The following is a 22,750-nucleotide window of genomic DNA, read 5'->3' on the forward strand; positions in this document are numbered from 1 at the left end:
ATTCCCTTTTGTAGCTGAATAGTATTCCATTGTACATACATAACACATTTATCCGTTCATCTGTTGATGAACATTTGAGCTAGTTCCACATTTTGGCTATTGTGAGTAGTGCTGGTATGAACATGTACGTACGTGTATTCTAAGTATCTGTTTTCAATTTTAGGGGATATCTACCTAGAAGTTGAATTGTTGGGTCCTATGGTAACTCTACGGTTGACATTTGGAGGAACTTTGAGACCACTTTCCAAAGCACTTTATATTCTCACCAGCACTGTGTGAGGGTTCTAATTTCTCCATGTCCTTGCCAATACTTGTTACGTATCTTTATTCCAGCCATCCTCACAGCTAGGAAATGGTACTCGGTGCTTTTGATTGAATTTCCCTAATGATTAATGAGGCTGCACCTATTTTCATGTGCTTCCTGCCATGTGTGTATCTACTATAGCAAAATGTCTATTATGAGCCTTTGCCTATTTTTTCATTGGGCTGTTTTTTGCAAATATTTACTCCTGTTTTGTGGGTTGTCTTTTTACTTTCTTTACAGTGTGCTTTAAAGCAAAAACATTTTGAATTCTGATGAGGTCCAATTTATATATTTTTTCTTTGGCTCCTTCTGTTTTTGGTGTTATATCTCAGAAACCATTGCCTAACGCAAGGTAACAAAGAGTTACTTCTAGCTTTGCCTCCAAGAACTTTACAGCTTTAGCTTTCACATTTAAGCCTACGGTCTGTTTTAAGTTAATTTTTGCATATGATATGAGTCAGGGTTCCAAGTTCATTTTTTTTAATGTTGTCCCAGCACCATTTGATAAAAACACTACTCTATCCCCAATGAATGGTTTGATACTTTTGTCAAAATGAACATAAATGTAAGCGTTGGCATTTTTTAAATTTCACTTTTCTTAGATTTCTTTTTCCCCAACATACTGCTCACGTTTTCAAAAGAATTTATAGTTAAAATTATATAACAACTTTTGAAATTACAGTAAGCTATAAAATAACTTTTGAGGTTTGACGGGTAGGGGGAAGAGATAGATTTTTAATAAAAATAAAACTACAGCAGCTGAACTTTTTGAAGAATAAGTGCCTAGGGGCAACTTTGTTTCCCAGATCCTGTTGATCCTTTGTGTACTGAAAAACCTTTGCAGAATGTGCTATGTGGCTTTCTCTGTTTCACATGTAAATGGAGTGTAACTGTTCCTTTTACTGAGGGCCAGCGCTATTTCTCTATAGGAATGGTTGGGAGCACAGTGTCGGGAGGCCTCATTTGTCATGATAGCTCTGCTTGTAACCAGGAATCCTGCAAGTCCTTTCACTGCTCTGCCCTCCAATTCCCTCATTTGAAAACTGAAGAGAATCACACAAGAGCTCCTCCCAGTGGTAAAACCTCCACCAAACTTCCACCAAGGATATGCAGATGGCATAGGGAATAGGCAACAGTGGCACATCCTGGTACTGACAAGATGAATAAGGAGTAGGTGCTGAATAGATATCCATTAAAGGAGTGAATGAAGCCCCTCGGGAAGGAGTATCGGTGTCATCATCATGGCTGCGGAGCAGGGGGCTGGTTGCTATTCCCCTCTCACTCATCCCTGACCCACTGCAAATACACAAACCAAAAAGCACTATACATCCCCTTTCCCACCTCCTTTGACTTAAAAGCTGTTCTGCCTCCCTCCCTTCCCCCACTGGCCACCTTCTTCATTCCCACCATTTAGGACTTTCATCCATCTAGCCAACTAATTTATGGAACTCCGACCCTGAGACAGGCACTGGGCATACTCATCAGTAAGGCTGTGTTGTTGACAAAAGACTTCTATGTCTCTCTTTGTCTGTTATCCTTCCAAATTATTTGGTCTCATGTCCACATGCACATCTTTATGTCAACCTAACAACACTGTAAGCCACAGAATCCTCCTTTTTCAGGTCCATCCCAGCCTGTGATTTTTGCCTGCACAGTAAGAGACTGCTTATTCCCAGCCAAAATATTACATTAAATCAGACACCTTGGGTTTCTAGAAAGCTGTTCTCTTCATACACAATTTTAGCCCTATCTACTAATAAAGAGTGTCTTAAGCTACACTTATGCTACAATGGCAGGCATCGATGGAAGCCACTACTATTTTAAAGCTTTTACATTTATTTGCTGATTCTTCAATGACAGCTTATATAAAATGATCCTATTTTCTCTTTTCTCTCTTCACTTTTTAGTTCTTATCACATTTCCCTGCCTGTGACTTTGTTATCATAGCTTACTTTCAATGAGATTGTACCAAACCATATCACATACTTCTTAGGTTTGAAGATGGAAATATGAATTTGATCTGAGAATATTCTAGTGATGAGGTCCTATCTGAACATATAATCAGACTTCTGATTTGAAATTACTAAATTTACAAAAACTAATTGCTATCAAATATTTGTGAAATATTTGATCATTAACTCGAGTGAAACATGCTCAGTCACACAAAATGAACCAAACTAGATGAGCTGGCCTTGAAACTTGATCGCAACGACCTTTTCCAAGAAGAGCAAGGTAGATTCACAATCTCAAAGACATGATTCCTTAAATACTTAGCACCATTTTCCACTTTACAGTTTATTCTTCTGGCGTTTTTCATACTGTTGTATATCCCCTCGAAATCAGCTGGAAGTCCAACCACAGTCTCTTGCAGAAAATAGAACAACAGGTAAAGTTTCTTCACGTTCCATACTGTAGCATCAGGGGGAAAAGGTCTTACACCTGCCCAAAGACGAGCAGATGAGATGTGGGAACAGGAGAAACGACGATGCAAGCGCTGCATGCGTTTCCCTGGCAGCTTTGTAAAAATGACCTTTCTCCTTCAACTGTCACTGAAAACACTTTGAGAAGCAGATGGGCTTCTTATTTCACACCGAAGAGTTGGGAGACAACTTAGACACTGCATTTCTAGCACACTGCCTTAATTTTCACTTCTCACTCACTGCAGAAAAACACCACCCCACATGTTTATTAACCAGTTTTCCAAAAGTAAGTTGACAATGGGTCCTGTAATCCTTCCACAAAGAGAAGGGTGTTTTATTAAAGCCTATTAAAGGGCCTACCCTAGAATGAACAAGGATGGAGTTCTCTACAAACTGTAACACACATGCTTCTCTCTCTTTCTCTGTCACGCAGGGAATCCTTGACTCTCCTTCCCCAGAATGCTCATCATCTCAATTTTCTGCTGCTTTTCAAATCATGTTTAATTAGAGGATTTCACATTCCCTTGTGATACGATATTCATGAATAAAACTTGCAATTGGAGTGACTGTGAATTAGTCTATTAAGTGCCAGATTTGTGCTTTTAAACAATGACGGAGATTATTGTTATTATCTGCTCTCAATATTGTGCTCCGAGATGTGAGGACTACCTTAACCAACTTTACATCTGAAATACAAGCTATTAACCATTTATGTCCGGAGTTGCTTTTTGTTCCCCCCTTCTTTCTTGATTTGCAAGTTATGCTGGGAGAAATAAGAGTTATTTTGCTATAGTGGTCCTCAGGGCATGGCCCATTAGTGGTGTGCTGGGTGGGTGTGCATGGTATACCCTCACTTCCATAGTTCTGGACTTATATTCATCTGCGTTGGATAAAGTTTTTGCGAGTACTTCAGAAACATGATTTCTCAGTAGTTACTTTTTACACAACCTATTTAAACGAGACAATTTATGATCAATGTTAAGTAGATAATAGTAATAAGTATATGCAGACAAGCCAAAAACGGAGAATGACTCAAAGAACGTTGACTGGGCCCTAAGAGACTATAAGAACTGTGTCTGGGGAAAACCTTCCTTTCCCATTGCTATTCCTAGAGTAGTGCTTCTCGAATTTTATGACAGATACAAATCCGATTCGGTGGTTCTGGGTGGTGGGGTGGCGCACGACTACACATGTGGAGGAAGCCCCCAGAGCTGCTGGGCCATGGATCATAACTTGAGTACCAAGGATCTTGGGTGTTCCCTGATCTGTATCTGACCTAAAAATGTCTATGCTTACAGAAATAGTCACAAGGATGCCCTCTTTATAACAAGATGGATGGACATAGATAAATACGTAAGGGGGTGGCACCGGGCCACCTCACCAAGTAATAGTTGCAAACTCACAGAAATGCTTGCTGGCTCAAAGTTATTTAAAAATTAATGCAAGGCTGTATTTCTTTTTTGTTTTTTAAACATAACAAAACAGGTAAGGCTGAAGGAAGTTAGCACAGGGAAAAGGTCACTTTCTGTTTCTGTTTAACAAACACCAATTTTACATCAGCACAGATCTGTTGGGTGATATGGTCAGTGATTAATGTTTACCAGATATTACACTGATCAAGAATATCCCAGAGTAAACTACTGAATCAATGAGTTTGAAAACTTCACAGTCCCCAAACTCTAGGTCTGCTTTAAGTATCTTCTAAGCCTGGTTCATATCCCTGAGGATGTTATGTGAGGAAAAGCAGCGTTACGAATCAACTTTTTAGGAAGGTTAAGTGACAGTCTTGAGTTTCTCTAAGAAATTAGGGTATACCAGGAAGGCAGGGTTTCCATGCACTTGGCACAGTACCATATTCAGTCAAGGTCACTTCCCTCTGAAAAATGAGAAAAACCTATGAAAACATCCCAACTCGTGATATGCACACACTCACTGGGGTCCACAGAATGTCAAATGGAGCAAGAAAGCATACTTTGAAGATGTGCAGATGTATCTTAATTTGTAATCGACCAAAATATACCTAGTGTCTCCAACTTCTGATTTCACAGGTATCATTTCTTAGAATAAGGCTCATTTTATTTAAGAAATGACTTGATTTAAAGAAAATAATACAAATAATCACATAAGCAGATAGGGCAAACCTCACGACAATGGGGCGCATATTCAAATGACTCAAGTTTGGAAAAGCAAAAGCTCATAAAGTAGTCCTTGAGGATCCGGTCTGTAGCTGGGTTGACTTCACAGGTTGACACTGACAAAGTAGCAAGTCTCTGAAGACGTACTTTAATTTGAATTTTCACAGGGCATGGCAGAGCCTCACGGTCATTCTGGACTTAGGGGTCAAAGACCCACAAAGGCCCCAACAGCACAGTGTAGTGTGTCTGATGCTTTTAGGACTAGAGTTTCTTCCTCCAGATTTAAGGGCATCTCATTTGTAAGCTATCTATGTGACTAGCAAGAGGCTGCTTTACCAATGGTAAGAACCTGAGGCTAGGTGCCACAAAAGGTAGTAAGTCTGGCAGTTATTTTCATCACTAACCATGTCACCAATCTTCCCTATCTCCCCGCTTTCCAGCCACACTGGGCAAAATGTGCTATCTTGATTCCCAGATGCCAGGAGTATTTATGTGGCATAGCAGGAGGATGGAGCAGAGAATCAGAGCTGTAGTACCTGTGGCTGGTTAGTGTGCTTGGATCACAATGCAATCGCAAACAGAGCAGGTGATGACAAGCACAAAACGCCTGTATTTGCAAGGTGATGAGTGAAGGAATAAACAAAGGAAAAGAACAAGAAGAGGCAGAGGTCCAGCTTTTGTTTCTGACACCAGTAAGGGTTATTCTGAGTTTGTAACTAAAAGTTTACCACTGGCAGTATTAACACTGGGATCTCGTTAAGAAAACAGAATGCTTTCCAAAAAGTGGTGTGAGCAACTGTGTCAATACAGACATAGCGATCACTAATCCAAAAGTTATTAACACCATTAGGCAGGCATTCTCATTATGTCAATGCAAGTGTGTTTGCACTGGTGAGTCACAAGGTCTATGTGGAACCTTGTCCATATGTTAGAGGAACCAATGACACCCAAAAAACCAACGACCATCAACAAAGTTCCAATATTAATTCTTATTTTCTTCCCCTCCCCAGTACTCTGTGGAAGTCAGCACAAGATTTCTAAGAGTTACATCATACTTCAAAAGTAGAAGACCCATACACAAGGGCCAGACCAGAAAGCAGTAGATGAAGGGACAAGTTAGCCAAAGATACAAGATAGCTCAAAACTATCAGGCACTTGCTTGTGTGTTTCCTTAGAATTACTCCCTACTTTACGTAATTACATTTATTTCTCTACAGCACAAGATGCCTCATTAACATTCACTGGGTTAAACTCTTCTGTACATTTAATTCAACAGATTTTATTAAACACCTACTTTGTGATAATCACGTCGGGTTCTTAGATCAGTCTCCAAAACTGGGATGCATATGACCTACATCATATATTGAAGATTTGATATTACATATATGAGTCATAATATTAAGATTTCTGTATACACATATTAATATTAGAACTTGAAAATGTATATATACATTTCTCACCCTCTTAACCACTAATTTTTATAACATAAGTAATATATATTAGAAACATGTATATAATTAATAAACATACTTATAGTAGGGGTACATAGTCAACATTTTTATACTGATGGGTAAAAAATCAAGTTCGGTGGTCACTGGCATTGACTGCAACTATAAGTAAGTTCTCATCCTCGGAAAGAGTTCTACCCAATTCTCTAGTTGCGGAGACAGTGATAACTGAACAGATGGCTGGAACATAAAGTACTGTAACATCTGATCCGGGCCTTAACGTATCAGTAGGCGCTCAGGTGATGAAAGGAATAGAGTGAGAGCCGAGAACTGAAGCACACACAAAAAAATCTAGGAAGACAAAACCAGAGCCCTTACAAATGAAATTAAGGCCAAAATTGAAAATTTTTTTTTTTAGATTTTGCTCCATAAAATAGCTTATATTGGGCCACAGTCTTGAGAATTTTTCTCTTTGAAATGTTGAGTCTTGGCACTGAAACCTGGATTTTCCTAAATAACGGTAATCCAGATCACTTATCCGTCACTTTGAACTTTAGTAGAATGCCACACCATAAGGATACCAGGTGGGGATGTTGTAGGGCAGTGGTTCTCAGAGTACGGGTCCCGAACTTACAAAAGATGCAAATGTGGGGGCCCCACCCCAATTTACTGAATCAGAAACACTAAGGGTGGGGCCCAGTAGCCTGTACTTTAGCAATTCCCCTACGGGGATTCTGAGGCAAGCTAAAGATTGAGATGTATTTGTAGCAGAAACTTAAATTTTCTCACGGTTTGGAGCAGCTACAGGTATTGACAACAGCTAACCAGGTTCTCTTACAGCAGTGCTCCCCAACCTTTTTGGCACCAGGGACTGGTTTCATGGAAGACAATTTTTCCAGGAACTGGGGTGCAGGGAATGGTTTCGGGATGATTCAAGCACATATTTATCGTGCATTTATTTCTATTATTATTACACTGTAATATATAATGAAATAATTTTACAACTCACCATAATGTAGAATCAGTTGGGAGCCCTGAGCTTATTTTCATACAACTATAGACAGTCCCATGTGGGGGTAATGGGAGACAGTGACAGATCATCGGGCATTAGATTCTCATAAGGAGCGCACAGCCTAGATTCCTTGCATGTGCAGTTCACAGTAGGATTCATGCTCCTCTAAGAATCTAATGCCTCGCTTATCTGATAGGGAGGCGAAGCTCAGGTGGTAATGTGAGCGACAGGGAGCGGCTGTAAATACAGATGGAACTTCACTCACTCACATGCCTCACCTCCTGCCATGTGACCTAATTCCTAACAGACCATAGACCAGTACCAGTATGTGAACTGGGGTTTGGGGACCCCTGTCTTACAGCACCTGTGGCCAAAGAGTGGCAAGTATAGAAGTACTCTTAATGGGTTCTTGACCTTTGACATCTCATTAGTTCACTTTCTTCTGAACATTTCATGTAGTCTCTGCAATGAAATTTAGTGCCTACTACATGCCAGGCTGGCTGTGCTGGGTGATGGGGATGTGGCAGTCGACAACAGAGTTAAAACCTTTCCTTTACAGCATTCATTGTGTTAGAAAAATCTCATGTGAGGCAGATGTAGGGGGAACCTACACACACTATGATGTTCCACTAGTGCTCATTTTTATTTTTTATTTTTTTAAGACAGAGTCTTGCTCTGTTGCCCAGGCTGGAGTGCAGTGGTGTGATCTTGGCTCACTGCAACCTCTACCTCCCGGGTTTAAGTGATTCTCTTGCCTCAGCCTCCTGAGTAGCTGGGATTATAGGCATGCACCATCATGCTTACCTAATTTTTCTATTTTTTGTAGAGACAGGGTCTCACTATATTGCCCAGGCTGGTCTCAAACTCCTGGCCTCAAGTGATCCACCCACCTCGGCCTCCCAAAGTGCTGGGATTGTAGCCATCAGCCACCACACCTGGCCCATTTTTAACAAGTCATGCCCTGTGTTACGTTTTGTATATACTTCTATCACCACAGTTATTAGGAATATACTGACTTTCAAGTGTCTGTTTCTATGTTTGTTTCTCTGATTAGCCGTGAGCTCCTGAAGGGGAAGAACTACATTGTGGTCATCTTTTAATTCCCAAAATCTACAAAGTTAGTATATGATAAACGCTCAATACATGTGGTATGAATGAATAAATAGCTTTAATTAACAATAAGTTAATATTGAGGACCTACTATGTGCTCAGCAACTAAAACATATATTAACTCATTTAATCCTCACAATTTGATCTAAGACAAGGTAAGGGCTGGTAGCATACCCGATTCAGGGGTGGGAAACTGAGGCACACCAAGCTCAAGTAAGTTAAGTAGAGCAGCCTGCATTCTTCAGTCCAGTCTTTGAAGTTAAACTGAGTTAACTGGGTTAGACTCTTCTCTACCTTTAATTCAGCAGATTTTATTAAACACCTACTTTGTGATAATCATGTTGGGTTCTGATAGGAGGCTAAACACCACCTAACAACACAGTGGCCTGACATGAAACCGGTATGGTCCATAATGCAGCCAAATATCTTCTATGTCTGCCTCTGCCTCAGAGCCTTTGCTTCTGATGTGCCCTTAGACTGGAGGGGGTCTTCTCTTTCTTATTTACGTTTGTTCCAGGGTCACCTACAGGCTTTGCCAGACCAACTTACCCCAACAGTAACCTCAGCCCCACAAATAATACTTACTCCCTTTCCTACTTTTTCTGTTTCCAGAACTTAACTGTTCTTTTCTTGTGTAAATGATTTGTTTGTTCTATTTCCCTTCTACTGCAGTGTCAGCTCCCTGAGGACAGGCTGTGGAGCCCACAGCTACATTCCCACACTAGGACCACATCTGGCCTGCGGTTAGAGCTTGGTAAGTTTGGCTGAATGGATATACCTTGCAAGTGTCCTGTGACTTCTGTCCCACTTAGGAACACATTTTTTCTTGCACTTTGGACAACTTCCCATTTATCCTTGTTGAGTTTCTTTTTATTTCTGTCTGTACAGTCCTCTAATTTATTCAAACGCCACTGGATTATTCCAGCTCTTGGTGTCAATTTTTTTCTAATTAAAGTAAACTGCCATTTTTCTCTCACACTGATCTTTAACACGAGACATCTTGTTCTTGTCATAAATCTGACTCATATGGAAAAATGTAAGTTGAATATAGGGGCTCATATGTACCACAATGCTTCTATCAATATTTCAGACATGAAAGTAGAGTCACAGACATAGATATCTGCCTGATTCTCGGGTCTATGGTCATGATTTCGGTGGAGTGTTCGCTTTTTGGATGTATGACCCGGAATTCCACTGATTACTAAAATGACTCCTTTGAAAGCAAATTTCACATCATTTGTACAAACACTTCAGGTTTCTCTTTCCTTCTGCCATAGTACATCTTCAAAAACTCAACATTCACAGCCAAGATGTAAAATACACAATACATAAAAGCTCCTTCAAAGACATATCTCAAAGTACTGTAAAAAAAGCAATGGAGAGAAAGAGAGAGATCAGCCTGCCATTAGACTGATTTCCTTGAAGACTATAAAAGGAATGAAATTTGAAGGTCATAAAAGTCTGTCTATTTGTTTAGGGAAGTCTTACAGGTAGTATAAATATCATCAGCTACAGTTGCTATGGGGTCTGTTTGTTTACCAAACAAGAACACAAATAGTTACACAAAAGCAGAACAAGGCTTGGGTATATAAATGGAGAAGACTTTTTGCCTCCTGGTGAATTTTCCAAAGTGTCTTTTTAAAAAGTCCCTATTTTTCACCCCGTGCACTGGGAAATCTCTGTTTTCTTGATTCTCTGCATTTCTCACACCTCCAGCCAATGTTTTACTCTCAGATTTCTGAGGCGCATAATAATTTTCTTTTTTCTTTCCCTTCTTTCATTTTAAGACTTAGAAACCACAAATATTAGGCCAACAATCCAAACTGGACAACCAAAATAGTTTTCACAATGGAAAATGCTAAACAAAAAAAAACAAAAAAGAGGTGGGGAAGAGAGAGCAGGAACAACAAAACCCACTAATTTCTAGAAGAATCCTAGTACAAGCATGCAGTCCTTATGTTAACACACAACCACCCAGCCAGAAAGGTCCATGTGGATGTGTGTTTTTAACTGACTTTCTATGAACCAAGTGTGTTTCATGCACTAGAATTGTACCTGCCGAGTTAACTATGTGCTTCAAAAAATAAAGAGGGAGGAAAGGAAGCCAGCAAGGCTATTTTCGCGTCTCGTCTTGGTTGACAGAGTACATGTGAGTGTGTGTGCGTCATAACTCAGATCTACAATAAAACAAACTGCACAACAGAGGCTGCATGAGTGGAGGCCTGCTCTTTACACTACATTGACCACAGTACCCGCCCGGCGCAGCCCCGATGCCTTCCTGTGAATGGGACAGATTGCCATATGGACGAAGACACTGAACAAGCTGTACAATTCTTGGCGACATGTGCCCGGGGGGATTGTCCCATATTAACACCACCTGGGCTGTGGCAATTGTGCTCTGTCTGTGCAGTGGCACTGAGGAGCCCAACAGGATGTTATTTTAGAGTACACACAAAAAGGAAAATTACAGTTAAGAGAATTCTCTGGCTAGCGTATCTGTTGCTCAATTCCCGAAATAGTTTCCCAAAGGAACGGTTATCTTCTTTATTCACACAGGCAGAAGTGACAAGCTGGAACACATATTAACAATTTCCCTTTGTGAGCTTCCACTATTGTTTTAGTGAGGAGAATATAGTTTATAATATACTTAGGCCTTGACTGATTACAAAGGGGTACGGAATAAAGAACTTTAGGAATGCTGTACATACGTAACGCACTCATCTGCATTGCCCCAGTGAGCCAGTCGGCAGAGAGGTAGCTCCCTCGGAAAGATCTATGGAGCCAGGCTAAGGGGTAACACAGGTGCGAACATAGCAATAAAACAGAATAACCGTGCAAAAAAAACATCTTCGCCAACCTTGAAAAGGAACATGACATCCGCTTAAGTCTCCAGCATAGGTCCCCCCTTCATCTGGCTCCAGTATTGGCTTAAGAGCGTAAGACTCCCAGCTGTCATTTATTATAAGAACAGGACTTTTCCAAGCCACTTTTCCTTTCAGAGGGAAGGCCCTTGACTCCCCTTCGCACTTTTGGTTGGTTTCAATATCCATCAAAGAAAATCTTCTGTCTAATTTAAGTAGTGAAAGTGTGCAATTCAACAACAACTTTTTATAGGTAAAAGAGTAAAACCGAGTACCATGGACAATACCATCAGAGTTTCCAAAAGGCTGGTTCTCATTCTTCTCCTGCCACATGCTTCCCTTCACACCCTTGGTATGGAATAAATGTTAAGGAAAGCTAAGACACACTTGGGAGGAGGGCGCAGAGGCCTTTCCACTCAAGCACAAATACTTGCAAAATCCCTGGGTGCCAGCAAAGGAATTTGGCAGAGAACCTGTATCAGCAGCAGCGGTGCATCAAAAAAGAATGTCTACCTTACAAGGTGAAAGAAATGGGGGGTCCAAAGATGGTTTTGGGTGGGAAATCTGGCACATCAGACATGGTATAGCCTGTGGCTGAGATTCATATTATATAACATCCTACTAAAAAAATTCAAATCAACCAAATTTAAGAGTAACTTAGAAAATGAACGTCACTCTCCAGACCCATGATGTCATTTTATTGGAAAGCATTTATCACTTAAACACAATAAATAGAAAGAGATTTATAGAGTCTAATGATGCTGTGTTATGGTGAAAGCCACTTTACTGAGGTAAGGCACAACAGCTGTTACAGAATAATGGCTGAGGTTTTTTGTTTAATCACCACACAAAGTGAACAGTCAAAAAAGAAAGAAAAAAAAAAAACCCATAAACCCTTTCCTTATGGCATGCCAATATTTTAAAGATTTTCTCCTGGTGCCCTCCCTGCATGTGTGAATGACAGGCGGTGATACAGCACCACGCCACATGGCCCTGAGAGAATCCTCTCTCCCACTTCTAAGTCCCAAAAGTGATTGGTTTTAAGCAATCAGACACATCACAGTTCTCCAAAGCACGATGGCTGCCAAACACCAGGCAGCATGTTTAGGGTACAAAATGCTGATTCGCCCCCAGGGTGCTTCTGTCTGACCTCAGCAGGAACAGTTTTTGCCCTAAGTAGGTTACCTCCCTGACAGATAGACATGGGACAGGGGATGCTGACAAGAGTCTGCTTTGGAGCAAAAATAAGTACCTGTATCTTAGGCCTCTGCAGTTAGCCACACCTGGTCCTCTTTCCGGTCCCCTACACCTGACAAGACATGCCCAGCATGCTCTCTGTATTCTCCACTGTGCGTCACTGGTTTCTAACCTCCTAACTTCCCTGCCAGCAAAAAGATGAGGTGGGTGCAAAGGAAACTGGCAACAGGGATTTTCTTGGGGGCTTCTTCTAAATTACTGCTGAAAAGATAGGTCTGGCCCTCAAGCTACAACCAGTGGAGGCTACCATCTGGACTTGATCCGGAGCTTAACCCACTCTGTAGTCTAATTCTCATCAAAAGTCTGGGCTGCAGTGAAGGTGGTCTGGGGAGCAGCCCACCGGGCAGCCACCAGAATCTGGCAGTCACTACAAGTCCCTGAGGGTCAGGGAAATCTCAGGTCTAGTCCCTGCATGGTCACTAACTTGCTATGTGACGTGTGAAAGTGATAACATCATTCTGGGCCCCAGCTGCACCCTCTGTACAAAGGGGAGAATACCCCGTAAGGTTACTATGAGGATTAAATAGGAAAATAAAAAAATAAAAATAAAAAATAGAAAATAAAAATAAAAAATACGAAAATCAGTATAGTATCAAGCCCTATGTCAAGTGTGTTAAGCATTGTGTCTGGCACGCAGTAACAGTTACATAAATGTTAGCTGCATTCTCATCACCACCATCACATGTCGGGTCCTTTCATCCTTGACAAGAGCAAAACAGAACCTTAAAGTTGTGTCTCTTGCCTGTGATCACAGAGCCAAGGAGTGGGTCTCAAGTCAAGGTCTCGTGGTAGCTCCTAAGGAAAGGAAGCGAATGGGGTCTGGTCCTTTCAGTCCTATGATTTCTACTCTTTTGGCTCATGGAAGAATGGCTAGTTTTGAGGACTCAACCTGGCTGGTGGCTCCCCAGTGGGCTGCTCCCTAGACCACCTTAACTACAGCCCAGACTTTTGATGAGAGCCTGTCTGGGATGTGAATCAAGTGTCTGGAGAAAAGTCCTGTTCTTTCCAAGTGTCAAAACCTCAGTGACAAACACACAGCTTCCATCGCTTCTCAAACGTGAACATGTATTCCAAACCCCTGAGGCTCTTGTTACAATGCAGATCCTGATGCAGGTCTGGGGCAGAGCCAGAGACTGAGTTTCTAACAAGCTTCCAAGTCACAGCAGAGCTGCTGGTCTGCAGCCTCTGAGTAGCGAGACTCGAGGGTATGTAGGGCAAATGCAAATTCCTGCACCCCATCTCAGACCAAGAAAGTCCAGGTTTTAGGAGAAAGGCCTAGGAAGCTGTGTGTTTAACAAATACCCTATGAAAATATCATCAGAATCTGAGAAACACCAGGCTAATGGTGAAGGTCAGGAGTCAGCAACTGTTTCTGTAAATGGTCAGATAGTAACTATTTCAGTTTTTGTAGCCTATATGGCTTCTGCTGCCACTACTGAAGCTTGCCATTGTAGTGTCAAAGTAGCCGTAGACAATATGTAAATGAATGTGACCGTGTCCCAATAAAACTTTATTTACAAAAGGAAGCACTGGGCTGGATTTGGCGGGCTGACCGTAATTTGCCAAGCTCTGTTATAGTGTTATAGATTGTTTAAATGCCTTGACTCATGTTTGCAGGAAGTAGCAGTAACAATTTTGAAGACAATTCGGGGGAATTTGACCACAAGTTCTCCGAAATGCTCTAATGGGAAAGAAAGATTTAAAATAACTAGCTTGCTCAGTACTTCAAATCAAAATAAATACAAATTGTCCTCTGATTTTTGGGAAAAAAAAAAAAAACTGAAATAAGGAAAAAACTTTTCAAAATAACGGGAGCTAGAGTTTACTGCTTAAATTTCAACCGGTCCTACATATCAGTGTGAGAACATGCACCAGTTAAAGGCTTGTGTATCTGAAACAGTTCTGAAAACTAACTTCTAGAATTTTAGCAAGTAAACCAAGAGCACTGACATTTATTCACAAACACAGAATTTAGTTTAAAAAAGAAAAAAAAAATGCAACACTAGACATGTACATGTTTCAAAGTTCCTTGCCTTTTGAAAATAACAAGGCCTGTAAACACAAATGTTATTGTTACATAGTCAAATACATGGCAATATGTCAAGAGGCCACAAATCAAAAACAGAGACTGTGTATCAAGTGAAACTGTCTATAAGTACACTAGCCAGGCGGAAACCTTCTGGGGTTATTTGAAGGCAACTGCCAACTGTGGAGTGGAGAAAATGAAAGTGACAGTAACACACAGGGCTCTGTCAATAAATGATGAGAATGAGGCAAGGACTATCGTGACTGAACAGAGGGTAGGTTAAACCTCATAGAGTAAAGCGCCCAGTATGGGTCCCCTGTTTCTGAGAATAATATGATGTCTCAAAAAAGCAGAGACTGCCCAACCACCATCTGATCAGGGTTTAAGGAAACATCTTTCACCAACTGCTTAAGGACACCTTGGAACAAATACTTAGAACAGCTATGAATCCGAGAAATACTCAAGTTATAAAACATCTAATGATGGTGGCTGAACTGAAAGCAAAAAAGCTGGGATGAGAAAAAAGGGAATATTTCTGATTTGGACTATAGAGGACAGCTGAAATGAAATAAAAAGCACATGATGTGTTCATTGAGGAAACACAGGATTTACAAGGCAGGAAAAAGGTGGGGATACGTTATTTTGGATCTGCCTGTGTGCAAATCCCCCATGAGGTTCATTTATGTTCTTTATGTGCTGTTTTAGACCAAAATGATTTATAGCTTGTAAATCCCACCTATCCCGCTTCATGAAAGGCCTAGTAAATATAAATATACACCATAAAAGAGAAAACTCCGGTATTTTCTTTTAAATGCAGTGATTTGCACACAGTAGGTTAAGTTAATATGTGTTCTGTCAAATTGAATTTCAATTAAATTTAAAGTATCTTCTAGGGACACTCATTTTATCATAATTTAGTATTTACTTCTACGCTGAATGAAAACTTTAAGTACTATTTTGCAAACTAAAACACAGATCTGAATTTGGATCTTGGATATGCCACTAACCACCAGTTCTATGACCCTGAGTTAGTTATTTAATTTCTATTATTCGATTTCCTCACCTGTAAAATGGGTATAATCATCCTTACCGCTTCCTGAGTGGTCAGGTCGATAAAGTGAGACATCACTCCATAGGCAAAAGGCTAGCCAGTGCTTGGCACAGAGAAGGAACTGACTAAATGTGAGTTCTTATCCCTTTCCCTAGTGCACCATAATGTAATGTGATATTTCAAATTTTAATTCGGGCAATTACTTAAGTAGTAATTGCTATTTGTATTTACATAGCTGCTTTGATCCAAGAAGCTCAAAGGGCTTTACTAAATTTAGCATTTTAATAAATGTTTCATTTGCATTCTGTTGATTCTGTTTACCCACACCAAAACTTGGAATTTCCTAAAGCAAGACAATTAGACGGGGAAACAAGACAGTATCTTCATATGTACAGGTATCCCAGGCCTGAGTTTTGTGTATTTCCCTAAGAAGTCGAGACTCTCTGTCCCTATGGAATAAAATGACAGCAAGAGGCTTGAATGCACCTGCTTCCTCTTGCTGCTCCCCTTTAGCTGCTCCATTGAACTTGATCCCCACCACACTTTTCTCAGGCACTGATAACACAGGCATGTTTATTGCACCAATGAATTTATATACAATCAGCACAATAAACATTATTAAATTGTCGGGAGAAAATCAAAGCACGAAGCATGGTGCCAGTACTGAATTCTAATGATGCTGAATGTCCATGATTACACAGGGACAGGATCTTAACAAGCCTTGATTTGAATGTTGGCATCCGCCTCACAAATCACATGGGCTGCTCCTCCCGTAATAGTGCTGAATATTGATAAATGTCTGTACCCTGCGCAACAGGGAAGTGGGTTTCCATTGGCAATCTTTACCAAAGTGTGTTTTTTCCCTTCTCTACACTCAAGGGTTTACCCTGAATGATTTAATTATAATTTTCCTTGTGTAAGACAAATTAAAGAGGAGAGTAGGAGTGTCGTGCCAAGCACATTATTTATCTCCTTAACAGATTGCAGCTCACCAAACCCCAGAGCTGCTGCTACTGCAGTGGCTGCTCACAGGAGCCAGCAAAATGCACGGGGGCAAGAGTGGGGGAGAAGGAGTTTTCCAAATGGCATGGAAATACATATGCAACTCAGTTGAGATCATTAGCCATCTCACTACTTTGGAAACAATAATAACTCTCACAACACTACCTTTTTCCAACAAATTTTCCCATCAAGCACCCCCAGATCATGTCAGAAAGAAATCTTAAAGCTGCTAACCCACGATCAAGGTCATGGGCCAGATGGTTATTCAGTGTGGCAGAGACTCTTCCTTGCCCATCAGAATGGAGGGAAAAGAATATTACACAGAAATCAAACGAGAGCTTGGAAGGACACATATTTCACAAATGCACTGATGAGTACGAGAGAAAACTTATCCAAGGCAGTGACAAGAAACTCCTGAGACAACTGGCAGATCAGTGTACAGTGAGACCATACCTTTATAGTGACAGCTTTGTTTTGGTATTTAACTGATTATCACACGTGATTTTTAAATTAAGCCTAATAAGGTAATGCTACATAGTATGCACTTGAATTATTTATATGTATACGAAGCTGGCTAACTAATAATTGCTTTTTGTTTTTTTAAAATTAAGAGACAGGATCTTGCTTTGTTGCCCAAGCTGGAGTGCAATGGTGTGATCGTGGCTCACTGCAGCCTCAAACTCTTGGGCTCAAATGATCCTCCCACCTCAGCCTCTCCAGTAACTGGGACTCCAGGTGCATGCCACCATGCCAGGCTAATTAAAAAAAAAAAAGTTTAATAGAAATTGGGGTCCCTCTGTGTTGTCCAGGCTAGTCTTGAACTTCTGGCCTCAAGCAATCCTCTTGCCTCAGCCTCACGAAGTGCTGAGACTACAGGCATGAACCACTGTACCAGGCCTAATTGATTTTTTAATTATCAATTCTATAAGCTTAAACTGAACTATCTTTAACTGAAGGTGCTCATTTGTCTTCTTAGCTACATTCAGTTAAAATGTGCTGACTGGAATTTTCTTTTAATCCAGCCACGTTTAGGAACCTACTAGATAATATAAACTGAGAGATTCAAGAGATTAAGTAGTGGCATATAATTTCATAGTTGCTTCTTTTTTTGCATGTACAATTGGAAAACTCAGCCTGCTTTTACATCCAGATTAAGGCTCATTGGAATCTGTATTCTTTTCTGATCCATATTCTAATTCTGGTGTGTAGTATGATGAAGATTAAGCACAACTTTTGTGCAGACAAATAAGGACCATAAAAAAAATTCAAACAAACTTAGTCTCCCGGAATTAGACTGTCTCTTAGATCCATTTACTTTCAAATGTGCCTTAAGACATGAAAAGGGCTATTCTTCTCCCACTTGCCTCCTTGCTAATCTATCACCTGACAGCAGATACATAACCTTTTAGAAAATGAAACTGAGCACAGCGCATCTAAACAAGAAGAGTTTTCTATGTCACAGGAAATCTGTGCAGGCTCCACAACAGCCGATGAGATTGCAACAAATACTTTAAGTGCACCAGTCGGCGTTTTTCAGTGTACAGCCTCCTGCTCTGCCTATGGATAAAGATGTAATTCAATCGCTCTGCAGCAAGTGGACGCATCAAACTTAGAACATCAAAACCAAGTATAGCAAAGGACAACAGCCTAGAACCTTTTCTTTAATGCTCTCTAAGGTTTTCTTTCTTGAAAAAAAAAAAAAAAAAAAAAGACATTGTAAGAGATTGTAAAGCAAGAGCTAAGGTTGGCTTCCAGACACACATACTTAACCTCACCAGAAACAAAAGAAGCCACATTTCACCCAATGGCTCCAAAGATTCTCAGTGTCCACCATTCTATTCCTCTATCTACTCTTCAAAGTCTTCCAAACCAATATGCTTAATGCATCTTTTAGTTCTTCGGTGTCTGCCTCAGAAATTCCAAAATGATCTTGGAAGGATAGTTGAAAATTTTAGTTAAAACATATATATTATCCTCATCTCTGGTAACCACTCATGGTTTTACACTCGAACATGGAGTGTGTTGTGTGTGTGTTCAGATAATATTTTTCTGGTATAAAGATATACATCTAATTAAACAGTAGTCTTCTTAAATACTCAACATTTTGGAAAATATATGAAATTAATTTGTAATTGTATAACTGAAATATATAAGTAAATTTTTTTCACTGAGCCATTTTTATTAAAAAACAAAATACAGAATTTGCTTTCTCCTGAGAGAAATGGCATTTACTGTCACATACTACTTTTACAGTTTCTTTACTTCTATGTGTGGAAGCTCTGCCTATGAAATATATAGACAACAGTTTAGGAAGAGCAAACAAGAAGTTTTCAATTTTAGAGGCATTGTATTTTCTGTTCTTGAAAAGCACTGAAACAGTGGTATTAATGCTTCTGGGTACTAAGAATATAATAACATGAATTAACAGCTTTATTTTCTTAGAACTGCATGCTAACATGACATATTCTGGATCTCTAAAACAAGCTCAGCTTCAAGTAACATTCGTGTAAAGCCCAGGGCAATTCAAAAATAAAATGTCTTAACTTCTCAACAGGAATACAGCTGCTGAGACAATACTACACTATATCCCACAATGAAGAGAAAGTGTGCTGTGTCTGTTTATGTAAGGATATACCACAGATCCCCCACCTCCACCAGCCGCCACCACCACTACCTCTTCCGTCTCTCCATCCTCCAAACCTTCACTCAGAATACCTACGGGAAAGACCATGTGCTCCAGGGCACAATGATGAAAAACATGGGCGCCCAGCCTTCAAGGGGAGCAATGTAGAGTAACATAAGTTCTATGTTTTCTCAAACCATAATTCAAAATTGCCCACAGCAGACACTACTATTCCCTTAGAAGGCACTTCCAGCCAAGGAATTCAGCTTGTACGGAGTGAGCACTTGGCAGAAGGAGTAGGCCTGGAAGCCTGGAAATCCAACCCATCCAATGAGAAACTACACACACGACTTCTGCCCAGGTTCCTAAGCTGAGAGTAGATCTACATAAGTGCTAATTCCATGTTGAAAAGGTGAAAATAATTAGATGCTTCACACCCAAACCATACTGAATACATTCCTCAGTAATTATATGCACATTCAAGTCACATGGATCCAATTAGGGATCACTGAGATATGGCGAGGCAGGGCCACCCACCCCTCTCATGTTAAAGGCAGTTTTGGACCATCTCAGTGGCTGGTTCCTACCTTTCCCTTTTGGGAGTGTGGACTGAGAGCTGTCCATTGGTAGAGGCATGTGGGTTCATTATTAAGGAGGTCTTGGAAGGTGCAGAGGAGGAGACACATGTCGTGGTCAGATCCAAACTGCTGTGATTGTTGCCTGTGGTTTCTTCTGCAGTATGAGCACTTGTCACTTCTTTCCAGAGCTGCTGCAGTTCTGTTGGAATCATGCCTGAAACAAACAAATTGGATAATTAAATCAATTAACAGCTAATTCCGTCCTCTTCAAACAGTAATTAAATCAAAGAGTCAGTAAACAAAGCCTAGTGTTAGGGGGGTTTTTTGGTGTGTGCAGTTTTTTTTCCCTCCCAACTAAGGCAGATGCAGTAGTAAAAAGTGTGTCCTCCTACTGAGCAACTGAGTGGAAGTCGCCCTCATCGCACATAAAAGACTCAGGTGAAAATGATTCAAAACAGTTACTTTGCCACAACAGTATGCCTCTAACCATCCGAAGTGTTATTTCTCAATTTTGATGAAAAGTAGATAGATGTTACCTTAGTTTTACACACAAAGAAGGGCTCAAAATAAATTTGTGCAACTATACTATTATGACAACATGAACTACAAAATGAATAATTTTTGTGCTTAAGTCTTAAATGATGACAAATAGCTTTGTTATTAAATATAGTTTTTATTAATCACTTTTAGACATAAATTATGAATTCATATCATCTTCCTGAAATGCTTTTCAACTTTTAACAGTCAAATTGATTATACTATGATTATTTCATTAACACACCTATCTTCCTCATTAATTTTGGTTTCTAGTACCACATGCTTAATTGATGGATGTGTCTACTGAAAAACTGTGTAACTTTTTAAACAAGTAACACTATTATTACTGTCATTTCTTAGATCAATGGTAATGAACCATTGCAGAATAAAATGAAAACGTAAAATAAACTTACAGTAACAAAGTTCTCTTGTTTTTTTAAAGGGGATCAAAATGGACATGGGTTTTAAGGAGTGAATCCAGTATTTTCCCCCAAGAAGAGATGCAATCAGTATGCCAATCTCACTATCGTGGGCCTCTTCGTCTTTATCCTGCTGGCATGCCTCTGTAGCCCAGGTTTCCAAATCCCACCTCAATGCATATTCTAGCCCACAAATGCACAGAATAAAAATATTCTAGATGACAACAAAAACAACAACAACAACAACAAGAAACATAACAACAACAACAACAAGCAACATAACTTCCTTTGGAGGAACACTGAAAAGAAAACATAAACCCTGCACATCCTAAGGCAATACCACATTAGAAGTGGACGTCTGGATTGCAGTTCATTGTTTCAATCAAGTGTAACATAGCCATCCCAGAAAGCCTGCCATTTTCTGACTATATAGCAGCAGCCGAAATAGGCATGTTTCTTACCAAACCTAAGGTATTGAATTAAAAAAAGGCTGTGTGCATTATATTCATTTGAAACACATAATAAAAAATGCCAAGGTCTAAATTTAATTTATTTTTGTCATTTAGAATACAATGGATAGATAATCATCTCAACGTGATCAGCCAAACATCTTTACTTTGCTAAACTGTTAAAGATTTTAATTATGCTAGCATTGGAGAGCACTGGTCTAATGAGGCGATGGACTCCAGAGAATCCGAGTGGTTAAGAACTGTGAAATGAGTCTGATAGGATTTTTTTATATTCACCGTGGATCGTTTGCATATCAAAGAGGAGTAAATTATTGCACAGCAGACCAATAACCTTCCCCGCCTTTCTGAGAGGAGCGTTAACAAAAACAGTTGGTCTCTCCTAACGGTTCTCCACGAAAACGTTCAAATGCTCAAGTATTTGCAATTAATATATATTATAAAGGAGGCTTCAAATGATACATTAAGTGGTCAGATATTCTTAGGAGGCATCCTCGACAGACAAGTCGGTTTTCTTCTCCCTTCATAAAAATCAAATGCCAATTATATTTTGATGGATTTTGTCCCAAATGAGCATTTAGTTATTAGGCATATTCAATTATTACTTGTCCCCTGAAATTAAACCTCGGAGGCAAATTAAACAAAGGGGAAAGGTCACTCCACAACCCCATGTCCGGTTTTGCTGCATCTGGACTATTATTTTCCAACACCTTCCGAAGTGACAGGTGGGATGCGTTTGTAGCTAGCAGGCCCGCTACTGTTGTCTGCACACCGACAATTACCTGTGAACACGGGTGACCCTCAGACCACTGTTTACTCAGTGGAAACAATAGTTAATAGGCTTGTCTGTTGATGATGGCATATTGATATAAAACCACACAAGTCAATACCTATTTTTATTTTCTAGAGAGTAAACACATGAAAAGAACAAGCCACCTATTTCTCAACTCAAACTAATTGATTTCTGGGTCAGCTGCATGGGACGTGGGAAGACTAGGACAGGGTCCTAACAACTGTGTTAACTCCCACTTTCTCTCGAAGAAAAGCAGAACTTTGACGCTGTTTTAAAAGTAAGCTGTTTATCCAGCAAATAAAGACAAAGACAAATGTATTCACCACCTGTTATACCTACAGGGTGCATTAATGTTACTCTACTCTCCATCTATTCCAATGGGCTGGCAAATCGGTTCCATTATCCATAGAGAAAAAATGGTAAATAAAAATAGTAACTCATTAAGTGACAACAGCGATACTTCTGGGTCAAACTGCAAGGTGATAATTACTTTTAAGAACATTCTCATCACACTTAACACAGAAGCAGTCAAATCGCTTTCCTCTATCAATGCCATATATCGTTAGTGATGTTAAACTGTTAGTTCAGTGAGCGCTACCTACCAAAGAGTGTTGTTATTTGACAGCTAAGATCTCATGTTAGACAGATAAAAGGTAACCCAGTCACTCATCAGACTAAATGGATAACAAATTTCCAGAAAGTATGTA

The 22,750-nt window shown here is 40.0% G+C and overlaps 1 protein-coding gene across 14 annotated transcripts in view; it reads right to left on the reverse strand.

Annotated features, from left to right (window-relative positions):
* Positions 1-22,750, reverse strand: part of FOXP1 (forkhead box P1) — a 411,134-nt gene that overhangs the window by 66,727 nt on the left and 321,657 nt on the right. For all 14 annotated transcript variants that reach the window (XM_058437157.1, XM_058437155.1, XM_032149488.2 and 11 more), the window contains one exon: positions 19,837-20,041. In XM_058437157.1, the coding sequence (XP_058293140.1) occupies positions 19,837-20,041 (205 nt within the window). The remainder of the gene's footprint in view (positions 1-19,836; positions 20,042-22,750) is intronic.

Source organism: Hylobates moloch, unplaced genomic scaffold (assembly GCF_009828535.3).
Source record: "Hylobates moloch isolate HMO894 unplaced genomic scaffold, HMol_V3 SCAFFOLD_4, whole genome shotgun sequence".
In the NCBI taxonomy this organism is placed as follows: domain Eukaryota; kingdom Metazoa; phylum Chordata; class Mammalia; order Primates; family Hylobatidae; genus Hylobates; species Hylobates moloch.